Raw genomic sequence first — 22,537 nt, forward strand, 5'->3', positions numbered from 1 at the left:
GTGTATCTCAGTTGTTGCTTATTCATCCCTTTGTTGTATGTTGCCCAAGCTTGCTACCCGAGCCTGTTGCTTGCTACTCGAACCTTCTTCCTGCTACCCAAACCTTCCTTCACATTTCCCACAATTGTCCGGAGCCTTCTTACTAGCTACCTGGAAATCGCGTGTTGCATGAACACTTTAGAAGTAGCAGCATTTTTTTAATTAACTCCTAGCTAATCAAAAAACTATCAGCCCTATGCTCTTGGTCCTCGAGTGTCCATGTCTACTCGTTCGCTAGCTCTCCTTGCATCCTTGACAGCAGACCTCGACCATTAGACACGACATACCTATCTCAACTAGTGGCTTCAACCTACCGCTTTCCAACTGCAGACCCTAACGTGCGCCTCTTGTCCGCTTGACAACTTGACCCTTGACCTTCGTGGACTGTCAACTCGATGCACAATACAGCCTTTGTGATCTTGTCTACATCTACCTGCCACAAATTTCCAAGCCCCCAATGTCGTTCTTCCAGAGCAGGCCTACCTACTAGTCTGTTGGCTTTGCAACTTTCGGTTGTCGCTGCAACATAACTTGCTCGTGGCTATCTTCCACAGTCTTGTCGGTCCTTATGCCCGTGTTCTGCCCCCAACTCCTTGGTCCACGTTCTAACTAATAGCTTGCCACACATGTCAACCTGCAACCTTGGCACTTTTGTTGGCCCAAACAACCACATGTGCCCACGCGACAACTAACTGCTCTATCCCTGTGGCCCGATTTTCTCATGTCATGGTCGTGTCAGCATGTGCTAGATTTTTCGTGGCCCAACGGCCCTCCAATCCTCCGTGTTGTTTCAATCTCTACACGTTTGTGGCATCCAATCATTGGTTTGTCCCTCTGCCTCCAAGCCCTGACTTGGTTTCCTTGTCTCCCGCTAACTTCTGCGATTGGCCCGTCGCTCAAATCCCTACACTGTTGGTCTTGTTGTGTGCTCTCCATCATTCTAGTGGTTGCCAGCAATATGGCAGCAGCTAGGGTGTCAGCCACTAGCCACTTCTTTTTATTTATTTATTTTTGTTTTTCAAAAAAAAAATGGGCTCTTTATTTCTCTTTTCATCTCTTTTTCTTTCAACTCAATAAAAAATAAAAAAATCACTCGTGAGAAAAGAAAAATTCCTCTCAGCCCTAAAAAATCTCTAACACAAGCCTTCTGCTTGATCTACGCTCTTCATTAACTGGTCAATCTGATGTTGGTCTTTATACTGATATTTGCTCTGATACGATGTAGAAATTCCACGAAATTCTACAATTGCTACAATGAACAATCTGAAACCTAAAAACTAGTTTCTTTTCATCAAGACACAAAATTTCCCTACGATCCATTAGCAGCGTAATAATCACAGAGATAAAGAACATAGCCACACAATAACACAATATATTTTTAGGGAACCCAACTAGGAAACCCCTTTGCTTGATGTGGTATTTATTGATTGAGCAAATAGATCGAATACAAACAAGGCTCTCTCACAACCTGTGAGCTCTGTCTTGTCACACAAACCTTTGTGCACAAAACTTCATAATTCCTTGTGCCTTCATCCTCCTCTTTATTGATTCAATCCATGCTAAATTAGGCAAGTACAAATTTAGAACTTGAGTTGTGATTGACAAGTTAATTGAATCGAATTGGTTCTCTCTCCAATCATCACTAGAGTTATAACTCGTCCTTCCTTCAATCAATAACTGAAGTCCCAACTCATCCTAAATTGAACTCGTAACTACCAACCAATCATGTAGTTAAACTGAAGAAGGCTCCACGTAACTAGAGCTCCAACACTACGCATGAACTCTAGATGATTATTCCCGAAAACTGAAAATAACTCATCCTAACTGAAGTCTAACTCATGAGGGCAACCCGAGGTCTTCACTAGCTAAGGCACAAGCCAAAAGACCTTTCTCTCTACATTTTCAACATACACAAGGTTTTTTTAGGGGGACGCATCCCAAGTGCATCATAGATTTTTTCACACCTTGACATCCTTTCTCCTTATCATGGTTTCATTTTTGCACTTCTTGTGTAATTCTAGCTATGTACTCTGTTATCTATTTCTATTGGAGATAGACTAGCACTAAGAATTACTTTTGCACTCCCACAATAAATTTACACAGATGTACTTTCCAGTCCCATTGACCTACTTATTGTGGTTACTATTTGGGCATGAAATAATTCATCTCATCTTATTATCTTGTTCTTAACTCACATGAATCTTACAAATAGTCCCAATTTCATCTTTATTTTGATTTTTTGTTGGGATGATTCTAAACTCTCAACCATCAATTAGGAATCGATTTTTTTCACTAGTGCTTAAGCTTTCTGCTCTTCATTCTAAAGTGACGGCCATCAGAGCAATGTAAGATCACTAGCCAAATTTGTAATGTACTCTTCAAATTAATTGCCCAAAGGAGGATGTAGTAGCATATTTAAACTAGTACGATATAGTCATTTGAAAAGGGAAAAATCATTATTTAATGTTACTTGGGTAATATTAGATAATAATAGTTAATTTGGGACAAATGGAGGGAAACTTGCTAGTCACTCAAAATTGGAATTAGGAGGGAAAACACCAAAGAGAATCTATAAAGAGGATAGAGGAGATTCATTAGAATCATCATGGATTCTTGTTCTTTCTGATTTTGGGTTGAGGCTCTTGGAGGGTTTTAAGACCCCTTTTTCTCTTATTGGTTTCAATGGTGAAAGATTCTGCCCTAGCCAATCCTCCTACCTTTCTAGCTACAAGACCGAATTCTAACTGAGCATAATTTTTTGAGCAAGCAAAAAGGGTTGTGACTTATCTATCTATGGCAGTGAATATACTTTTTTGGGCAATGAAGTCTTCCTAAGGTTGTGGACTTGTTTTCTAGGGCAACGAAGGTCCTCCTAAAGATAGTGGATTGGTTTCCTATGGCAGTGAAGGTTTTTTTAGGGCAACTAGAGTCGAGATCAATCCCCCTGAGACAACAAATCATCTTGTTTAAGATAGAGAGGCTAAGATCAATCGCTTTGAAGCAATGAACCCACTTTTTGAGGCAAACAAGGTCTAGAACCTAGTTCTAAGGCAACGAATGTTGGAAGAAATGCAGCAACCGATTATCTATGGTGGAAAAGGGTAGCAGGCTACCAAAAGTTTAATGTTATCCTACAGAGAGTTGATATAGGGTCAAACTCAAGACAACAAGTGACCAAGGGAATCCACTCAAGAATCTAAGGCTACGGCTCATTGACAGCAAGGAGCTAAGGGAGAAATCAAGGTCAAAATAACAGTGTATAATAGCAATAAGGTCTACTAGTGTATAGCTACAATTGTGAGCCTAGAAACTACATTGTGTTATTGGAAAAATTGTGGATTTGTAAGTTGTTAAGTACTTGTTGGATTGGGCATACTTATAGTGTTGCTAGTGAAATCAATTGTTCTTGTTTACACTATTTGTGCATTCAATAATCATCATTGTTTTAATGATTGAAGAAGTATTGTAATACTACTATCAAATACAATTGTCATGTGCTCATTGAAACCCTAACCCAGAATTTCACCCGTGAGGGTACTTTTTCCAAGAGGGGTATTATAGTAGTATCAAAGCTATGCAACCTGCCAACTTGTGAGAATATGAGCTTTGGATGCTCTCAGAGGATAGGGAAAACGTTAAAATCAAGAAAAATAAGGGTACCTTCAGTTCAGTCATGGAAGACAAGGAAGGGCAACCTCTAGAAATTAACCCCTTTGACATCTTAGGGGAGCTAGCAAGATCGCAACAGCAAATAACTCAACAAATGGCATAAGGGCAATAGCAAATGGCTCAACTAATGGCACAAGGGCAATAGCAAATGGCCCAAATTTCACCCAAAATTGTAGCAAATTTGAATAATGCAGTAACAATGTTGCTAATGGATCTAATGAATGCAGCAAGAGTTTAGCAGAAGGAAGAAACAACCATAATCTTGGTCCTCTTAACATATTTGCACAAACTAACAAGGGAAACCAATAGGAGGAACCCTAGAATTCTATTACCCCAATTTCTAGATGGTTAGAGAGCAATAAACCAAGGACCTACAGAACAAACCGGAGATTTTTCAAAATATTTCCAAGAGTATGCGTCACTTGGAGCGGATGTTCGAGCAGTTATGACATTTAAGGAATTCAGTAACATTAAGTACAGAAATAGGCCCAGGGATCATATTAGGGACATGCTGCAGAACTATGAGCTATTGCGCAAGATTGGGAAATCACCCATCCCCTCCATCAATGGGTCATCCAAATACTTGGCAAGGTCTTGGGTACAAAAGTTAGACACTTACTTCCAACTTAACCCAATGTTGGAAGTAGAGGCCATCAAATTCGCCACCTTGCATTTGGAAGGAGAAGCTCATGAATGGTGGTAACACAGATTGGTCACCCTAGGACATTCAAGCATTACTTCTTAAATGGACTTCATGCAAAGATTGATAGACAGGTTTGACAGGAAAGATCTGAAGATACGCTTTTAGGAGCTAGCAAAGATAAAGCAAATCTGAACACCAAATGCCTACATTTCAGAATTTTAGCGAGAAGTTGTCGTGGTGACAGACATATTTGAGCAAAGGCTAATCATGCTCTTCACAGGAGGTTTCGCTGAACCCCTACGTACTTGGGTCAAGGACTTCAAACCCACCACTTTAAAAGACGTCGTCACCAAGACGCATGACATGGAAAATGCAATACCTAAAGCTAAATTTCCATCCAAACCACTAATCCCTCGAAGGAAGTGAGATAAGAAGCCATTTCAGAAAGAGTGGGCTAAGGAGGACAGGTTGGATAATGAGACTCAGAGCACGCTGAGAAGGAAGAAACCCTACTTCACTTGCAAGGAACCATGGAAACCAAGTCACAGATGCTTAGGCAACGGAAAGGTCCATTATATCGAAGTGATGTCAGATAGCGACATTGAAGAGGATACAACACCAAAACCAAGTAGTGAGCCTGGTAGTTCAGAGGGGGAGAAGTCCCGTGAGGAAGCTAAAGGTGATGAAAAACCTAGTACGGGAGATAAAGGTGGTACTATTGCCACTCTTTTTGGAGTCCCTAGACACTACACCTTCAGAATCAAGGGGGTCATACAAGGAAAACAAGTCACAACTTTGGTCGATGGCAGGGCAACTCACAACTTCATCGATGCAGCCTTGGTGGCAAAGAGAAGTATCCCCATAAAAGACTTTGAGGGCTTTAACGTTGTGATGGTTGATGGATACAGCATGACATGCATAGAGTTGATTCCACGCTTGAACGTGACACTAGGCAATTACACATTTGTTGATGACTTCTATGTAGTACATCTTCCAAACACCAATGTTGTATTGGGGGTCCAACGGTAATACTCGTTGGGGAAGTTCTCAATGACCTACTAGGTAATGGAGATGGGATTCAACCCCTCCAATGGCAATAAAGTAGTCTTAGGGATATGTCCAATGGTGCTCCTTGAATTGAATCAGCTAAAAGAATGGAGTCTATATTCAAGCGTGGAAATGTAGCTTGCGTAGAAAAATGTCTAATTACAAGTCAGAAGTCGTCAGATAACAACCAACATTATCATGCAGATATCCAGCGATTACTGAATAAGCATGACCAGGTTTCTAGAGAGATTCCCCCAAGGAGCCCTGGGCACACCATAGGGCTATAGGAGGGGGTCGAACCAGTGATCACCACCCCTTACAAACATCTTAAGAAATTCAAGGATGAGATAGAGAAGACAATCAAGGAACTACTAGCCATGGGCAACATCAAACCTAGTTCGAGTCCATTTGCCTCATCAGTGGTTTTGGTGAAGAAAAAGGATGGTATCTAGCAGATGTGCATTAACTACTGAGCTTTGAACAAGAAGACCATAAAAAACAGGTACGCCATCCCCAAGATCAATGAGTTGTTGGATGAGTTGCATGGAGCAGTGTATTTCTCGAAGATTGATCTTCAATCAAGTTATCATCATATCCAAGTCTGAGAGCAAGATGTGCATAAAATAGCCTTCAGGTGCCACTATGGGCATTTTGAATTCTTGGTAATACCATTTGGGTTGCCCAATGCACCATAAAAAACAGGTACGCCATCCCCAAGATCAATGAGTTGTTGGATGAGTTGCATGGAGCAGTGTATTTCTCGAAGATTGATCTTCAATCAAGTTATCATCATATCCAAGTCTGAGAGCAAGATGTGCATAAAATAGCCTTCAGGTGCCACTATGGGCATTTTGAATTCTTGGTCATACCATTTGGGTTGCCCAATGCACTACCCACCTTTCAATCATGCATGAACCACATCTTCAACAAATGGTTAAGGAAGTTCTTACTGATATTCTTTGATGACCTCCTCATATAGAGTAAAACATGGGAGGAGCACTTGGGACATTTGGATGAGATTTTCGTTGTTATGAAGGAGCAGTCACTTTATGCCAAGGCATCAAAGTGTGAGTTTGGGATGACCAATATCCTTTATTTGGGCCATGCAATCAATGCGCAAGTGGTACAGATACAACAATCAATGTGCAAGTTGTACAAATATGTCAAGAGAAGATACAGGCCATACTGGATTGGCCCACACCCAGGAACCTTACTGAGTTGCGACGATTGTTTGAGGTTTGCAGCTATTAAAGGCGATTGATTAAGGGATTCTCTCGATTAGCTGTACCACTGACAAACTTAACGAAGAAAGGGGCGTTTAGGTGGATAGAGTCTAAGAAGACATTTAACAAGCGGAAAGAGGTGATGAGCTCATGCTCAGTGTTGGCACTTCTTGACTTCAACTAGGCCTTTATATTATAGTGTGATGTTTTGGGTGAGGGGATAGGAGCTATGTTGATGTAGAATAAACACCTGATAGCCTTCAAAAACCAGAAACTCGGGGATCCAGAGAAATTCTATTCCATCTGCAACAAAGAGATGCTTGCCATTATGCATGCTTTGACATAGTTCAAACAGCACTTGGTAGGGGACAAGTTTGTGGTCAAAACATATCACAACAGCTTACGATACTTCCTGGAGCAAAAGGACTTGAATAAAAGACAGCAGAAATGGGTAAAGTAAGATTCACGCCTATGATTTTGATATTAAGGACGTGAAAGGCAAGAAGAACGTTATGCCTAATGCATTTTCCAAGAAATTGGTTGTGTGTTCACTCATAGAGATGACAGGAGATTGGAAAGCCTGCCTCTTGGTAAATATTCCAAAAACAAGTTTGCTTGTGAGTTGAACCACTAGCAGGACACCAAGGGTTCTTCAAAACTTACAGGCGGTTCCAAGAAATGTTTTCTTGGAAAGGCCTCAAGGATGATGTGTTCAAACACGTAAGGGAGTGCATGACTTGCCAACAGAAAAAGCCCAAGCATATTCCTCCTGCGATTGCTATAGCCCTTGCCAATTCTACAGCAAAAGTGGGAGAGCGTATAAATGGACTTCATCACGGGTCTACCCAAGGTACAGAACAAGGGTTCCATCCAATGTTGCACGAACCCCCCCCCAATCAAAAGCCTGAAACGTGATCCGTACGGATCCGTGGGTGATCCACCGGCCGAAACGCGGTTCAGAAATTCCGAAACGCGGATCAGGCCGGAAAAGACAATGCATGCCCTGTCGGAACCGTACTGCCCGATTCACGTTTCGGAATTTTCGGACTGTGTTTCAGTCGGCAGATCGGTCATACGAAACGTCGCGCTTCAGGGCCAGATCCGTATGGATCACGACCGCTTCCACGAGCAGTAAAACGTTTCCGTCGCGTAGCCCACTCATTCACCTTTTTTTATTTTTTTTCTTTGCTATTGGTTGGGGGTGGGTCCAAGTTGGGTTAGGGTGGGGAGTGATGGGACTAAAAGGCCCTTTCATCTCTCATTGGCTCACATCTATTTTATGAGAGCTTGGAGAAGAGAGGAGAAAGAGAGGAGAGCTTGGAGGAGTGAAGAAGGAGGAGCTAGGAGAAGGAAGAGGAGCTTGGAGGAGTGAAGAAGGCAGCGCTAGGAGAAGGAAGAGGAGCTTGGAGGAGTGAAGAAGGGCTTCCATCTACAAGATATAAAGAAGTAGTGCAAACCCCAAACTCCCTCATTTTTTTGTCATTGTTTTTTGTATTTTCTCCTCCCTCTCCTACCCTTTCCAATTCCTTCTTCTTGCTCATTTAATTGCAGGTTGTCCACCACCTATATTCATATTCCAAGATGGTGTTCTTTTGGCTTCTATGTATCATTCCACTTTTGATTTTAATGATGGCAAGGGAGATTAGGAATAAAAGGGAAGAAGAACAAGAGGATAGTGGTCCCCATATGAGTGACCCAATGTTTGATGAGGAAGAAGGGGATGAACCTGAAGGGAATGGTGAAACACTAGAGGGGAAAGCTGCATTGACACCCTTGTGGAACTATGTGATGAAACTTGATGGGGGAAAAGGTGGTGGAAGCTACAAATTTCTATGCCCTCATGGTTGTCATGAAGGAAAACCATTTAGTGGTTCATATACCCGTGTTAGGAGGCATCTTTGTGGGGTGATGGACAATGATGATAAAAAGGGTATTATGGGGATACAAATTTGCCCAAACATTTCAGTTGAATAAAGAAGAAAATACATCCAAATAGAGGAGGTTGCACAACAAGAAAGCACGAAACAAAAAACTCAGTTTGAATCAAGTACAACCTCTAGATTTGGTAGCTCATCTCCTCATGGTACTTTTGCAAGCTCTGGAGGTAAAAGAACAATAGGGGATTTCTTGAATGTTGCTGGGAGGGATGATGTTCATGGAAAGATAGTTTGATTTCTTAGTGCTTGCCATGTACCATTCAATATGCTTCGCTCTCCCTATTGGCATGAAATGGTAAAGGCCATTAATGAAGCCCCAAAAGGATAAAAGTCCCCCAACTATGAGAAAGCTAGAACAGTGTTATTAGAAAGAGAAAAAGCAAAGGTTCAAAGAGCTTTGACACATTTTACAAATGAGTGGGTGGATTGTGGGGTATCCATTGTATCAGATGGGTCGACAAATATGAGAAACCAACATTTGATAAATGTTCTTGGTGTTTTTGCTAGTGGTGCAATATTTATTACATGTCATGACTCCTCCTCCATCAGTGCATCTTCCCAAAACATTGCAGATCTCCTATTGCAATCAATCAGAGATGTTGGTTTGAATAATGTGGTTCAAGTGATCACAGATAATGCAGCAAATTGTAAGGCAGCAGGAAAAGTTATTGAGCATACTCATCCACACATCTTTTGGTTTGGGTGCTTGGTGCACACATTGAACCTTTTGATGCATGATATTGTGAAGCATAAAGAATGTGGATGGATTAATGAGCTTTACAAGAAAGGGAAGCAACTCATTAAATTTATCACATGGCATAGAAGGGTAAACTACTTCTATGGCACTTACTCCAAGTTGCAGTTGAACAAGATTTGCAAGTTATTACCTCACCTTTAGGCGGCTAGTGAAGGTGAGACAAGCTTTAACTAATATGGTGAGACAAGCTTTAACTAATATGGTGACCTTTGAATCATGGGAGGAAATTAACACTGATAATGATGGTGCTAATGTAGCCAAGGACACTATTCTTGACATGTTCTTTTGGTCACAGGTTAAATATGTTTTGCAAATAACCAAACCAATTTATTACATGATCAAGTTTGCATATTTAGATCAGCCAATAATTGGGGAGGTGTATGAGCAAATGGATAGCATGTGGGGCAGATTATTGTTGAGCCTAGAGATATCACCTTGTACAATTATATTCGTGCAGAGGTGGAAAACCGATGGGAAATGTTGAATGTTCCATTGCATGCCTTAGCATATGTTTTGACACCTAAATACTATCATCCATCATGGCTTTCAACACCAGCACCTGGGGGGGAGCAGGAGAAAACCACAATGGTGCTAATGTAGCCAAGGACACTATTCTTGACATGTTCTTTTGGTCACAGGTTAAATATGTTTTGCAAATAACCAAACCAATTTATTACATGATCAAGTTTGCATATTTAGATCAGCCAATAATTGGGGAGGTGTATGAGCAAATGGATAGCATGTGGGGCAGATTATTGTTGAGCCTAGAGATATCACCTTGTACAATTATATTCGTGCAGAGGTGGAAAACCGATGGGAAATGTTGAATGTTCCATTGCATGCCTTAGCATATGTTTTGACACCTAAATACTATCATCCATCATGGCTTTCAACACCAGCACCTGGGGGGGAGCAGGAGAAAACCACACCTAGATCCAGAGGTTCTAGAAAAATATATGATTGCATTGGGTAAATTAGTCCCTGATGAGGAGGAGGCTGCCATTGTACAGAAATAGTTGAGCAACTATACGCTTAGCACTTGTCCATTTGGGAGGATTCATGCAATTAGAGATCAAGAGAGTTTTTCTTCTCTTGAGCGATGGAACATGCATCGAGGTGCTACTCCACTTCTACAGACTTTGGCGTTGCGGGTGTTATCACAGGTGGTAAACACTTCCTCTGCAGACAGGTGTTGGAGCTCTTATTCCAGGCAGAGAGCTTGGTTTATGTTCATTACAACTTGCGATTGTTGTCCCATTACTGTGATGATGCAAAGAATAATAAAGACCTTAAGGTGTGGGACAGGAATCCAGAGGAGCCCAATTTGGAGGATGGACTGTTGCAATTAGAGCAATTAGAGGATGCTCTTCTCCAGGTATGTCCATTGTGGTATGAATTTTGCTTATAAAGCATTTCTCTAATTCCTGTTTTTAATTTTTTTTTGTTAACTAGTGGTTTTTTTGGGTATGAATTTTTTAAGTGATTCCAGGATGATGAAGATCAAGTTGAGTTGCCAAACCCATCTGGTCCCTTGGTTCCTAGGTTCCATGGTTCAACACCAACAGCATGGGCTTCATCTTCATCAATTTTAGTCCCACTCCCACAACTTCCACAGGCACCATCTTCTTCATTGCCACCACTTGGAGGCCCACAACCACGTTCTCTTCATGGTGGAAGGAGGAGAGATTAGTAGATATATTCACAATTTACTACTTTTATCATAGATTAATCATTAGACTTGTAGGCTTGTTGTGAATTTGAACCTTTTTGTCTTAGCGGTGACCAAGTGGCCTATTTTGTAACATTAATATTTGAATTTTGGACATGACTAATGTTGACAGTTGCTCACTTGCTAGATAATATGCTTTATGTTTTATGTTTTATAATATGCTTAAATGTTTTATTTTTTATAATATGCTTAAAAATTTGATGTATGTTTGTAATTACTAGAATATAAATGGTTGATGCTCAAATAATTAATCATTGATGTACAATGGAATCATGGATGCCATATCTTGATTTATGTAAAAATATGCATGTTTCCATGTCTTCTACAACTAATTTGGTATTTGGGATGTTTGTTTTGAATATAAATGCAAAAAAAAAATATACAATATATATATAATAGACGCTTCCGAGATGCTTCGCTTCTTAGATTTTTGGAAAATGACACTTCCGCGTCCCCGCTTCCAAAAAATTCCTCGTTTCGTCCCCACTTCATGCAACGTTGGTTGCATCTACGTGATATATGATAGGATGACCAAGTTCGCACATTTCTTTGTGATTTCAGCATATTATAAGGCAACACAAGTGGCGGAATTGTTCTTCAAGGAGGTATTTAAACTCCATGGGTTGTCTAAAAATATAGTTAATGATCAAGATGGCAGGTTTATCAATGCAATTTGGCTAGATTGACCCCTAGTACCAATTATCATCCTCAAATAGATGGCCAGACAGAGATTGTGAATAAAGGGTTAAGGGGTTGCATAACTATGTGCCAGGACAGTAGAAGGCATGGATCAAATGGTTGCATTTCGGGGAGCACTACTACAACACCACTTATCATCCATCCATTAGGATGACCCCATTTAGGGCACTGTAAGGGTACGATGCTCCATCATTTGTTGATTTGGCTTTTGGGAATAACAGGTCTCCAAAAGCCATAAATTGGATATAGGAAAGCCAGGACATTCTATGGTCCTTAAGGAGAATCTGCAAATCACCTAGAACCAACAAAAGATGTATGCATATAGGAACAGAGTAGAGCACAGGCTTTGAGGTAGGAGATTTAGTTTTCCTAAGATTGCAACCTAAGTCACCAGACATGGGACACGGGACACGCAGGACACGAGGATTCAAGTGTTCGACACCAACACAATGACCCCCCGGAACAAGAAACGTTATATAGTTGCTAAAAATTAGATATTTCTTACACAAATTCTCATTCATGATACAAATTCATTGATTCAAACATAGATCTTCATGTAGATGTAAGTTTTACAAAGTAACATTATGCATACAAATACAATTGTGACAAATTCATCAATGATCCAATAGGAGAAAGACAAGAAACTGTAGTTTTCTCATTAAGTCATCAAAATCGAAATGTGTTACATAAGTAGTAGCAATGCCAATGGCAAACAGAAATAGCAAATACAAAACAACTACAAGCCTCAAGGTAGTAGGTAGCTCATGAGTCATCAATCATCATCATCATCAAAATCAACATCACTGTCATCATCATGGTCACCACTACTCTCCTCTGTTGCATCCTCCTCCTCTATATCCAATGTCATCTTTGCATCTATTGGTGTGGAGGATGACCCCTCAACAGTATCACCATCACCAAAAGTGACAGGCTCTAGCACTGGCTCAATAAGATCCAAGTCGACCAATGCCAACTCAACACTGTTGTCCAAACCCATATCATCAAGAAAGACATCCCATATCTTTGTCTTTCCCTTCAACCACTCATCCCTCTACCTGTAAATAAGACGAATTGCCTCCAAAATTCTCCCAAACCCTTTGTTATTTGCTCCCACACCCCCACAGCAAGAGAGACAGAGAAAAGTGAGGGAGAAATGACCCAGAATTGAGACATGATGGACTCGTTCCCCAGACACGATCGAGACACAATCAAACACAATCGGAGGACATGTGTCCCACCGAATCATGTTTGGTTCTACCAATTCGGGATATGCAAAGGGTTTAGGACGAATCCAGTTTCTTAGATTGCAACCATATAAAGAGTCTTCACTCAAGAAAGAGATGCATAGAAGCTAAAACCAAGATTTTATGGACCTTACAAAATAATCAGACAAATTGGTGAAGTAGCATATGAGCTAGCGTTGTCAGAGGGAAGCAAAATCAATAATGTCTTCCATGTATCATGCCTTAAGAAGGTTGACAAATCACTACTTCAGCTGAGTACCCCCTTTGGACAAGAAGAGGCAGTTGGTATTGATTCTGGAAGCTATCATGGTTTCCCGAGACAGAAGATTGAGAGGAAGGACAATCTCAAAATATCTTATCAGGTGGAAGGATTTGCCTGAAGAGGATGCCACATGGGAAGGAGACTAGATCATGCAGCACCTAAATTTGAATTGCTTGAGAACAAGCAATGTCAGGAAGGGGGGACCTATACTGTCCTCAAACTAATTGCCCAAGGGAGGACATAGCAGCCTATTTACCCCCGTAGGCTATAGTCATTTGAAAAGGGGGAAATTGTTATTTAATGTTACTTAGTTAACACTAGATAATAATTAGTTAATTTGGGGCAATTGGAGGGAAACTTGTTAGTCACTCAATATTGAAATTAGGAGAGAAAAACCCCAAAGAGAATCTATTAAAAGGAGAGAGGAGATTCATTATGCTCATCATGGATTGTTGTTCTTTCTTATTTTGGGTCGAGGCACTTGGTGGGTTTTAAGACCCCTTTTTCTCTGATTGGTTTCGGTGGTGAAAGATTCCACCCTAGCCAACTCTCAAATCTTTCTAGCTATAGGACGAAATTCTAACTGAGCATAACTTTTTGGGACAGAAAAGGGTTGTGACTTATCTATATGTGGCAATGAATTACTTTTCTAGGCAACAAAGTCTTCCTGATGTTGCAGATTGGTTTTCTAAGGTAACTAAGGTCCTCCTAGAGACAACGAACCGGTTTCCTATGGCAGCGCAGGTTTTTTTGAAGCAAAGAGGGTTGGGATCAATCCCACTAAGACAACAAATCATCTTGTTTGAGATTTGGGATCAATCCCTCTGAGGCAGCAAACCCACTTTCTAAGGCAAACAAGATCTGGAGCCTGGTTTTGAGGCAACGAAGGTTGGAAGAGGAGCAATGATTAGTTATCTGTGGTGGAAAAGGGTAGCAGGCTACCAAAAGTAGAATGCTATCCTACAGCGAGTTGATATAGGGTCAAATCAAGGCAACAAGTGATCAAGGGATTCCACTCAAGAATTTGAGGTTGCGGCTGGTTGACAATGAGGAGCTAAGGGAAAACTCGAGGTCATAAGAATAGTATAAGATAGCAATAAGGTCTGTTGGTGTGATAGCTGCAGTTGTGAGTCCCAAAATTACATTGTGTTATTGGAAAAGTTGTGGATTTGTAAGTCTTTTAAGTACTTGTTGAATTGGGCTTACTTATAGTGTTGCTGGTGAAATCAATTATTCTTGTTTACATTATTCTCGCATTCAATAATCAGCATCATTTTAAAGATTGAAGAAGTATTGTAATACTGCTATAAAATACAAGCGTGTCATGCGCTCATTGAAACCCTAGCCCAAAATTTCACCCCTAAGGATAATTTTTCCGAGAGGGGTATTATAAAATTACATGTTTATGCACCTTAACTAGGAAAATTTTAATAATATGATGATGTTTTATGTCTAGCCTATCCATGTTAACAATATTTTTTATTGAAGTGCGTTTTGTTGGAATTTGCTTCCAAACGACACAACCACAACAAAAGTATGTGTGAATTTTTTAAATCAATGTAGACTATTCAATTTAGTGCAATGCTACTCATAGAACAGTTATTGCAACTATATCATCCATATGCTTATGGCACAATTGTAACATTTCAACATGCTTGGAGATGTTTTTGTTCAGTGGAAATCATAAATGTCACAGTGAATTACGCATGTTATAATGGCTGGTTGTGGGGACAAGGGGGGCATCAAGGACGAGGGGACGAGTCATTGGGACAGCTAGAGCGCACCAACAAATTTTCAAGGGACGACAAATATAAATATATATGTATAGAATTCAAATTCACCATATGCATAACAATGAACATGACTGATAAGAATAACCATAACATATTGAAATAATCATTGAACTAGTTAAATTAGAATTTTAAATGCATTGATCAAAAACAGAATCTACATTAGAGAAATTTTGAGGTCTAAAATGGGCCTCATAAGGAATATTATAAAATAATAGTGGAAATAATAAAATAAGAATAGATTACATCAAATCAAATTTTAGAGGGGGGGAAAACTACTTTTTCAACTCACATTTTCAATTTATTTCCTTACGGTTTTGCTAGTATTTTGAGCGGGAGCACTTGTTGGATATGGAAATCAATTCATCATCCAAGTAGTACCCATGTTGCATATTTTCAATGGACCTTGATACACGAAAAATGAGAAATACATGAAAAAACGTTATTGCAATCATGTTTTTCATGTATTTCTCATTTTTTGTGTAATAGGATCCATCGAAATTATGCAATATGGGTATTGCATGGATGCAGAATTGAATTCCGCATCCAATGAGTGCTCCCGCTCAAAATTTGTGTAAAACCATAAGGAGATAAGTTGAAATTACGAGTTGGCAAAGTAGTTTTTTATTTTTTAATCTTTTTACTCCAAAAATGGTGAATCATCCCCTATGGTTGACATCATCATCTGGAATCCTATTGGTTCTTATAAAGTTGATTTTGGTTGTAGAGGCCCATTTTTTACCTCAAAATTTCTCTAATGATCTAGTTAAATAGTTAAAGACTTAAAGTTTAAATATAATGTCTTTTAAGTTATAACAATGTAACATAGCCTAAAGTTTAACTGTAAAGTCTATCTTCACAAAAGTACTAGTGATTAGATTCTAAAGTTGTGAGCTTCATAAGCTCGAGCAATTTCAGTTTTTTGTTCATGTGAACAAATGCATGACTCAATGCAAAAATGATGGCCACCCAATAGATGATGATAGGCTCTTTGGCAATTTCCTCTAAAACAGAGCCACAAATTTTGCATGTCCATTTTTTTTATCCATACATAATTGAATTAAATAATGAAATACGTCGATCCATGCACGTCATTCTTACTAATACATACATCATTCATCCATGGACCACGAGATTCAATAACGAAATGCATTGATCAATATTCATCATTTATTATTCACCATTCTAAAATCTGCATCTAATTAGTACTAAGCAAAATAAACTTTGTAGATACTAAAATCTAAAGACTAGAATAGTAAATTGATATAACTAAAACTCAAAAATAGTAAAGATTGATCAATCTAGGGTACATAGAGGGCTTGGTGTTCTTGATTAAATACTAATTCCATACCCTCGTACATAACAAAATCGAATGGAAACATTGCAATCTTGAAATCCTGAAAGAATGTTAAGTTTGTTGGACTTTGAGTGACATCTAAAATTCTACTTTCTCCATATGAAATCCAATGATGTCGGAACCACTCTCAAACATCCCGAACCATTTCATGGTAATGTTAAAAATTTAAGTAAAAGGATGAAAATGAAAGATAAAGGAGAATGTCACTTAAACATTACCATTAATTACATAGCAATAGTAGGACCTTAGGGTTGAATATTAAGCTTCTCCACTCATAAATCATTGTTTTGAAGCAAAATCAAGGGGGGACACCTAGCCCTTTTTGAGGGGGGGATGCCCACAAACACCCCTTTTGGGGAAACGTGTCCCCCTACACTAGGGAAACATTTCCCCTGCATCTCCCCACGTCTCCGCAAAAGGGGGATGTGGGGAAATGTTTCGCCAAGCGTCGCTCCATCCCAAGTGTGTGGGAAGCGTGAGGTGTGTGTGCCGTGCACCCCACCCTATGGGACCCGTCCCTGTGGAACCCTAGAGAATTTTTTACACTACCCTAGTCTCTTCAAAAACATAAACCAACATGGGGTCATTGACAACAAATCAGAAAAAAAATATAACTAACAAAGGTATTCAACAGACTTAAGAGACGACAACCATTAAAATGAAGGACTTCATTCACCTCTGGAAAATGGAGAAACAACCATTAAACTCGCAACTCAATGACCCAACTAGGTCTTGATGAGTGCAAACCACACAAAGCAGCATATTCATAAGGGTACATGATCACAATTGGCAGTTTCTGGACCCAACTTGGCTGATGTTGGCTACCCTGCCAAACTCACAGAACCATTCACTGTGCTTTTGGAACATTTCCTACAAGCTTCAAAAATCCTGGAACTTGAGAAAGAGCAGGAACGGGTTTCCCAACTCCCCAGAGATGTTCCTGTGCAACTAGGGTTATTGACCATTTTAGTTCTGCATATTAAAGGCAAACATGAAATACATATGCTTGAACAATTTATAATTTTCCTATTTGCCACATGCTAAGAGGAATTAACTATGTAATATTTTGCATGAGCTTCTTATGCTAAGATCAATTAATAAGTACTATTTAACTACGAAAGAAAAATCATCCAGAATGGCATTCTATTATATAACCTTTATAACATATATGCAAGCTGAAATACATACATACCATGATTTACAAAAGTAGTACTGTTTGTACTGTCATTTGTCAACTGTGTTTCTTCAGCTTGGCTTGTGCTGCCAACTGATGGATTCCTTCGCATTGAATGGGAACTGTTCACATTGTTTTCCATATCGTCTGGGCTAGAAGACCACCAGTCCTTTTTCACCAGAAACAGTCCACTCACTCCCCTTCTCGATGGATGCCTTCTTGAAGATCTTTCTACAGTGGTGCCTGGTGGGGGTTTAGCACATCCTCCAACACAACCACTGCTCTGTTTGAAAATAATATTAATGAGAATGAAAAACAAATGGACCTTAATACCTAGTGCTTTAATGCTCAGATAACCAATTTTCTAAGACATAGGCAATAGTGAGAAATGATGGAAAGCCAGTTAAGTGACCAAAATTGTGAACCAAAACTAAAATTTAACTATTATTATCTCACGTTATTGCAGTGGAGGAAAAATATTAAATCAAATTCTTGTTATCATAATCTTTTAATCATTGTAGAATACCGACCCCATGCAAGCACATGAAACAGAGGACAGAAATCTTAATTTCTTGCAGTGCTCTGTAATGATAACAACCATAAGCACGTCCTTAGGAGGTTAAGCTTGACAACCACTCCTGTCAAAGACGTCCTTGTAGAAGTTCAATATATTGAATACTAGTTGAATGCCATGTCTCCTGCTCCAACAAAGTAAATTAATCAATACTGATATATCTTTGTACAATGTATAATCTTTCTGGTCATTGTTCATGACACAAGCTAATACATGTATAGTATATCAATTAATCAAATAAAAAAACATGCTTTAATTGCTCACAGATTTAAATGGGAAAAGCACTAACAAAAACACATGTGAGCAACTTTCATTCAACTAAAAAAAAACTGGATATTAAAAACACAAGTCGTATTTCTCTAATTCAATATTCAGCTCAATATTATATGAATGCAAAATTTTGATGGGACCGGACTTTGATTACGGGTAGTCCAGCTGAAACATCCTACAAAAAAAGAAGTGTAGTTCACACTTACTACACCAAAAAAATAAGTGTAGTTCACACATACTACACCAAAAAAAAAAGAGTAGTTCACATAATCCTCGTAGTTCTTTAACTATCCAATTCCCAAAGAGTAGAAAACCCAATAAATTGTAACTGAACACACTAACTTGAAATTGTATGACCATCTTAGATGGACGCTGCACAACCTTCTCAAAATGGTTCCATGTGATAATGCAGTGAATTGATTTGTAATTCTGTCATGACCATAATTAACTCATACAGAAACAATTGTCATTAGTGGCTAAGTTCACCCCTTTAATAATGTTTGAGCAGTTACAAAACATTCAGAAAATGGACCCATCTAAATCTTGTAACAAACTTCCCTCTAGTTGCCAGAATCCAGCAATACAGAAACAGTTCTCATTGATCTGGAACTCTCATCGATTCTTCAACAATATGGGTTCGGTTGAGAATTGGGGGCTACACCCCCTAATGGCACTGTTCCACCATGGACAGGCCTTGGATCATGGTATAACTCTGCTCATGCCTGAAATTTCTGCCAAATTCCTACCACAGTTGTGACTGGAAAAGAGGGTCCATTTGCTATGAGATTAGCTTACTCAAAAAAAACTTGCCTGTACCAAATTTTTGCTACAGGACACATTAGGCCACATGCCATTTTACCACTCTCAGTCCATGTTAAAAAGAAACATGATTCTTTACTGACCACTTTCATTTGATAAAAAGCTTTAACTTACAGATATAGTTGTTCACAGTTTCATGGAAAGCAATCCAAAGCTGCATATTATTGTTTGAATATTAAATAGCCTGTTCACAAGGTGTTCTTCTGCTACAAAATCCACACCCTAGCACGATAGAGAAAAATAAAAGCTGCAAGTAATATAAGTTTTGCAAAATCCTATGTTTGCTAGCTTGGGTTTTCAGGATCTGTGTATAATCAAAAGTTTTCAGAAACACTCATGGCAGCCCAGACTATCTCCTAGAGGGTTTTTTTCTTTACACTCGCAGATATGTTGCCCGGACACCGTGTACCAGATTCACCAACTTGATATCAGATCTTTGTCAAGCTCTCCTCCGGGCAGTCACTGCTCATTAAGGTTTCCTCTTCAGATCTGGTTTGAGATCTCAAGTCGTATTTAGAGCTTCGAGTGAGCACTTCCTCGAGCATGTAATGCCTGCTTTTTCAAGGTAAGCAGTTGGATGATGATGATCCTCTCTCAGTTTACAACATTGGTAAAGATGCCACTGTTTTCATGGTTCTTCGTCTACAAGGGGGGGCTGGAGGTAAGCCTTCCTCCTCTCAAACTTTTTCTTATGAAGATGCCACCCCCATAATGCAGATCAGACCCAGATGACTCCTGGGCCGTTTTTAGTGAAAAAATCAGAGGAAGCCCCTTCCCTAGAAATTTATCACTCAGATCTGAAGGATCTTCATCAGGCATATTCAGAGGCAGCCCTCATTTGTCAATTTAATGGCTTCTAGCCTCGCATGGTTGATCTCTACCAATGGATCCATACCGTATGAACTAAAGATTGCAAGGGTGTTTTCTGCTCAAGAGGTTTCTTTATTGTGTTATTTGGGGAACCAGAAGACTATCAGAAAGCTTTATCTAAAGGGACCTGGATTTGGGGCAATGTTGGACTGTCTTTTACCCCTTTGTTCCCAGACTTTGACCCATCCACAGCTGTCATTACGAAGATGTCAATATGGATAAGGCTTCCTAATCTGCTAGCTAACTTGTGACACTATACAGTCTTTTAGGGCATTAGAGACACTCTGGGACGTTATCTTGATATTGATGCCTCTCGTGGGAAGCTTGGTGTATACACCTATGGATGAATTTGTGCTGAAATTGATATTAGTAAAGGGCTGCCAGATCAAATCAATTTAAAACTCGGTGATTTTCAGTGGACACATGCTTTGGATTATGAGAATACTGTTTTTCGTTGCCGCTTTTGTCATCAAACAAGCCACTTCAAAATTCATGTCTAGTATTTAATTCTCAACAGAAGCGGAACATCCACAATTCCATATCTAAAAGTTAGAAGGCCTGCAACCCTCCTCCTATGGATGGCAAGGCCTCCTCTACGTCGGACAAGGATGATGAATAAGTTGATGATGAAATACATCTAGAGAACAATATCCACAGCTCAACGGCTCCTGGCATGGACCATGCTCCTTCAACAAGCACAGACATATTGAATAGTAATGTTTCTTCAAAATCGGATAAGGAATCTCCCTCAACGCATAATGATAATTTACAGATCGCTTTAATCAAACTGCCTTCGAAAGGTTGAGCCAAGATTTAAAGAAAGAAAGGAAAAAAGGGTCGCCTTGAGGATGAGCCCCGATTTGGGTGATTCATCTCTCTAGTTGTTTGTTTTTGTTGATTTCTGGTAGCATCAGATGTGCTCTAAGTCTCAAAATTTGCAGGGAGGCTTAGACACATGCATTCTCCAATAGTCATAAATCATTTTGGGAAATTCCCCCCTAAGACAGTTCTATTAAAATAATTAATTATTTATAATGGGTCCCTAAGTCTAAACCTCGGAAATTAAAATAATTAATGGGGTATTAATCTAAACTATCAGTGAAACTTCTAGAAGAAGACGGAGATCGAGTCCAAATGATCTGAGTCATTGATTAGAATCTAATCTGGGCCGTTGGTTCACAACTGGAGGATTATAAGAAGGACATTGATGGGCACTTGGAGAACACACAAAGGGGAGATCAGAAGTTTGATTTTCTAAAGCAGAGTAGCTACCGGAGAGATTTTTGATAGTGATCTTTTGGAGTGAGGGGCAGGAATAGTATCTGAAGGGAAATATTTCCCGATCGGAGAATACTCAGCAAGGAAGAGAGAGAGATTCAACAAAGGCAATGCAGAGCCGAAGAGGTTGACGCAGAGCCACGTAGGGCCATGCAGAGGCAGCGACAATCGCAAAAGCCAAGATGGAATCCAAAAATTTGCTAAAGCAATCGATTGCAGAAGCCGAAAACCGGGGCGTGAGACCGGGAGGTCCAAATCGAAGTTCCTGGGCAGCAAATCAATCAACCGAAGGGGTGACGCTATCCCCAGAGGGTGTGACGTTGCACTGACTCAGTGACTACACAGAGGCAGCCAGGGGCAGTTCATTTAGTGGTTGGATTAGCCAAGATTTCCAGTGATAGTGTGAGGTAACCTCACTTATCTCTCTGTCAGTGATATTCTCTGTAACTGGATTGTCAAGAAGGCATCCAGAGATTGTATTCAGAAATTACTACTGCATAATAATAAAACTCTTTGAGTTGTTGCACCAATTTTCGCACATTAGGTTTTTCCGAGGACATTTGTCCAAAAATAATTGTGTAGATGTGTTGTATTTCTTTCTTGTTCAGTTTCTTGTTTCCGCATTTTATTTAAATGGTGAAGGCTGCAGTGTATTCGTTTCAGTGTTTCCTATAGGAAACAGTAAATAATTTTGTTCAGTAATTAACAAATAGGAGAAACGTAATAAGTTGTTGCAGTCATAATTTGGGCATCCAAATTTTCACAATTTTGTCCCTTTACATCTTATTTGCTACTCCCAATACCATTCATCTCTGCTTCAATATCATTAGTATAGGGAAAAATGTGCCAAAAAATGAGGCATGATGGCTTACAGCGAAAACAAATAAATCCTATTCAATATTCCATGATCATGTAACTCGTGCTTTACATGTGCCCTCACACATGCAAATAGGCTTGACATTGGTCAATTGGGTCTAGCTCAAGTAGTAGAGAATAAAAGTTTTTATCCTCCACACCTAGGTTCAAATCCCACTTGTGACATGTTCGCTCCTCAAGAGCTAGGTATTAATTGGGAAGTTCAAATCCCACCTGGGGCATGTTTGCTCTTCATGAACTAAGTGTTGATTGCAAATAGTCGGTGGGAGTGTGGCAACAT

The 22,537-nt window shown here is 39.6% G+C and overlaps 1 protein-coding gene across 2 annotated transcripts in view; it reads right to left on the reverse strand.

Moving 5' to 3' along the window:
* The window catches only part of LOC149190080 (uncharacterized), a 138,271-nt gene that overhangs the window by 111,978 nt on the left and 3,756 nt on the right, over positions 1-22,537 (reverse strand). The window contains exons 2-3 of one of the 2 annotated variants that reach the window (XM_089412020.1): positions 18,101-18,268; positions 17,589-17,848 (exon numbers count right to left, since the gene is read on the reverse strand). In XM_089412020.1, coding sequence (XP_089268146.1) covers positions 17,589-17,848; positions 18,101-18,171 — 331 coding nt within the window. In that variant the 5' untranslated portion in view covers positions 18,172-18,268. Of the gene's footprint in view, positions 1-17,588; positions 17,854-18,100; positions 18,269-22,537 lie in introns of those variants that run through there. The other variant, XM_089412021.1, reaches the window with a different exon arrangement.

This window comes from Pinus tabuliformis, chromosome 3_1 (assembly GCF_031772625.1).
Source record: "Pinus tabuliformis cultivar Carrire ecotype Pingquan chromosome 3_1, CPIR1, whole genome shotgun sequence".
Classification (NCBI taxonomy): domain Eukaryota; kingdom Viridiplantae; phylum Streptophyta; class Pinopsida; order Pinales; family Pinaceae; genus Pinus; species Pinus tabuliformis.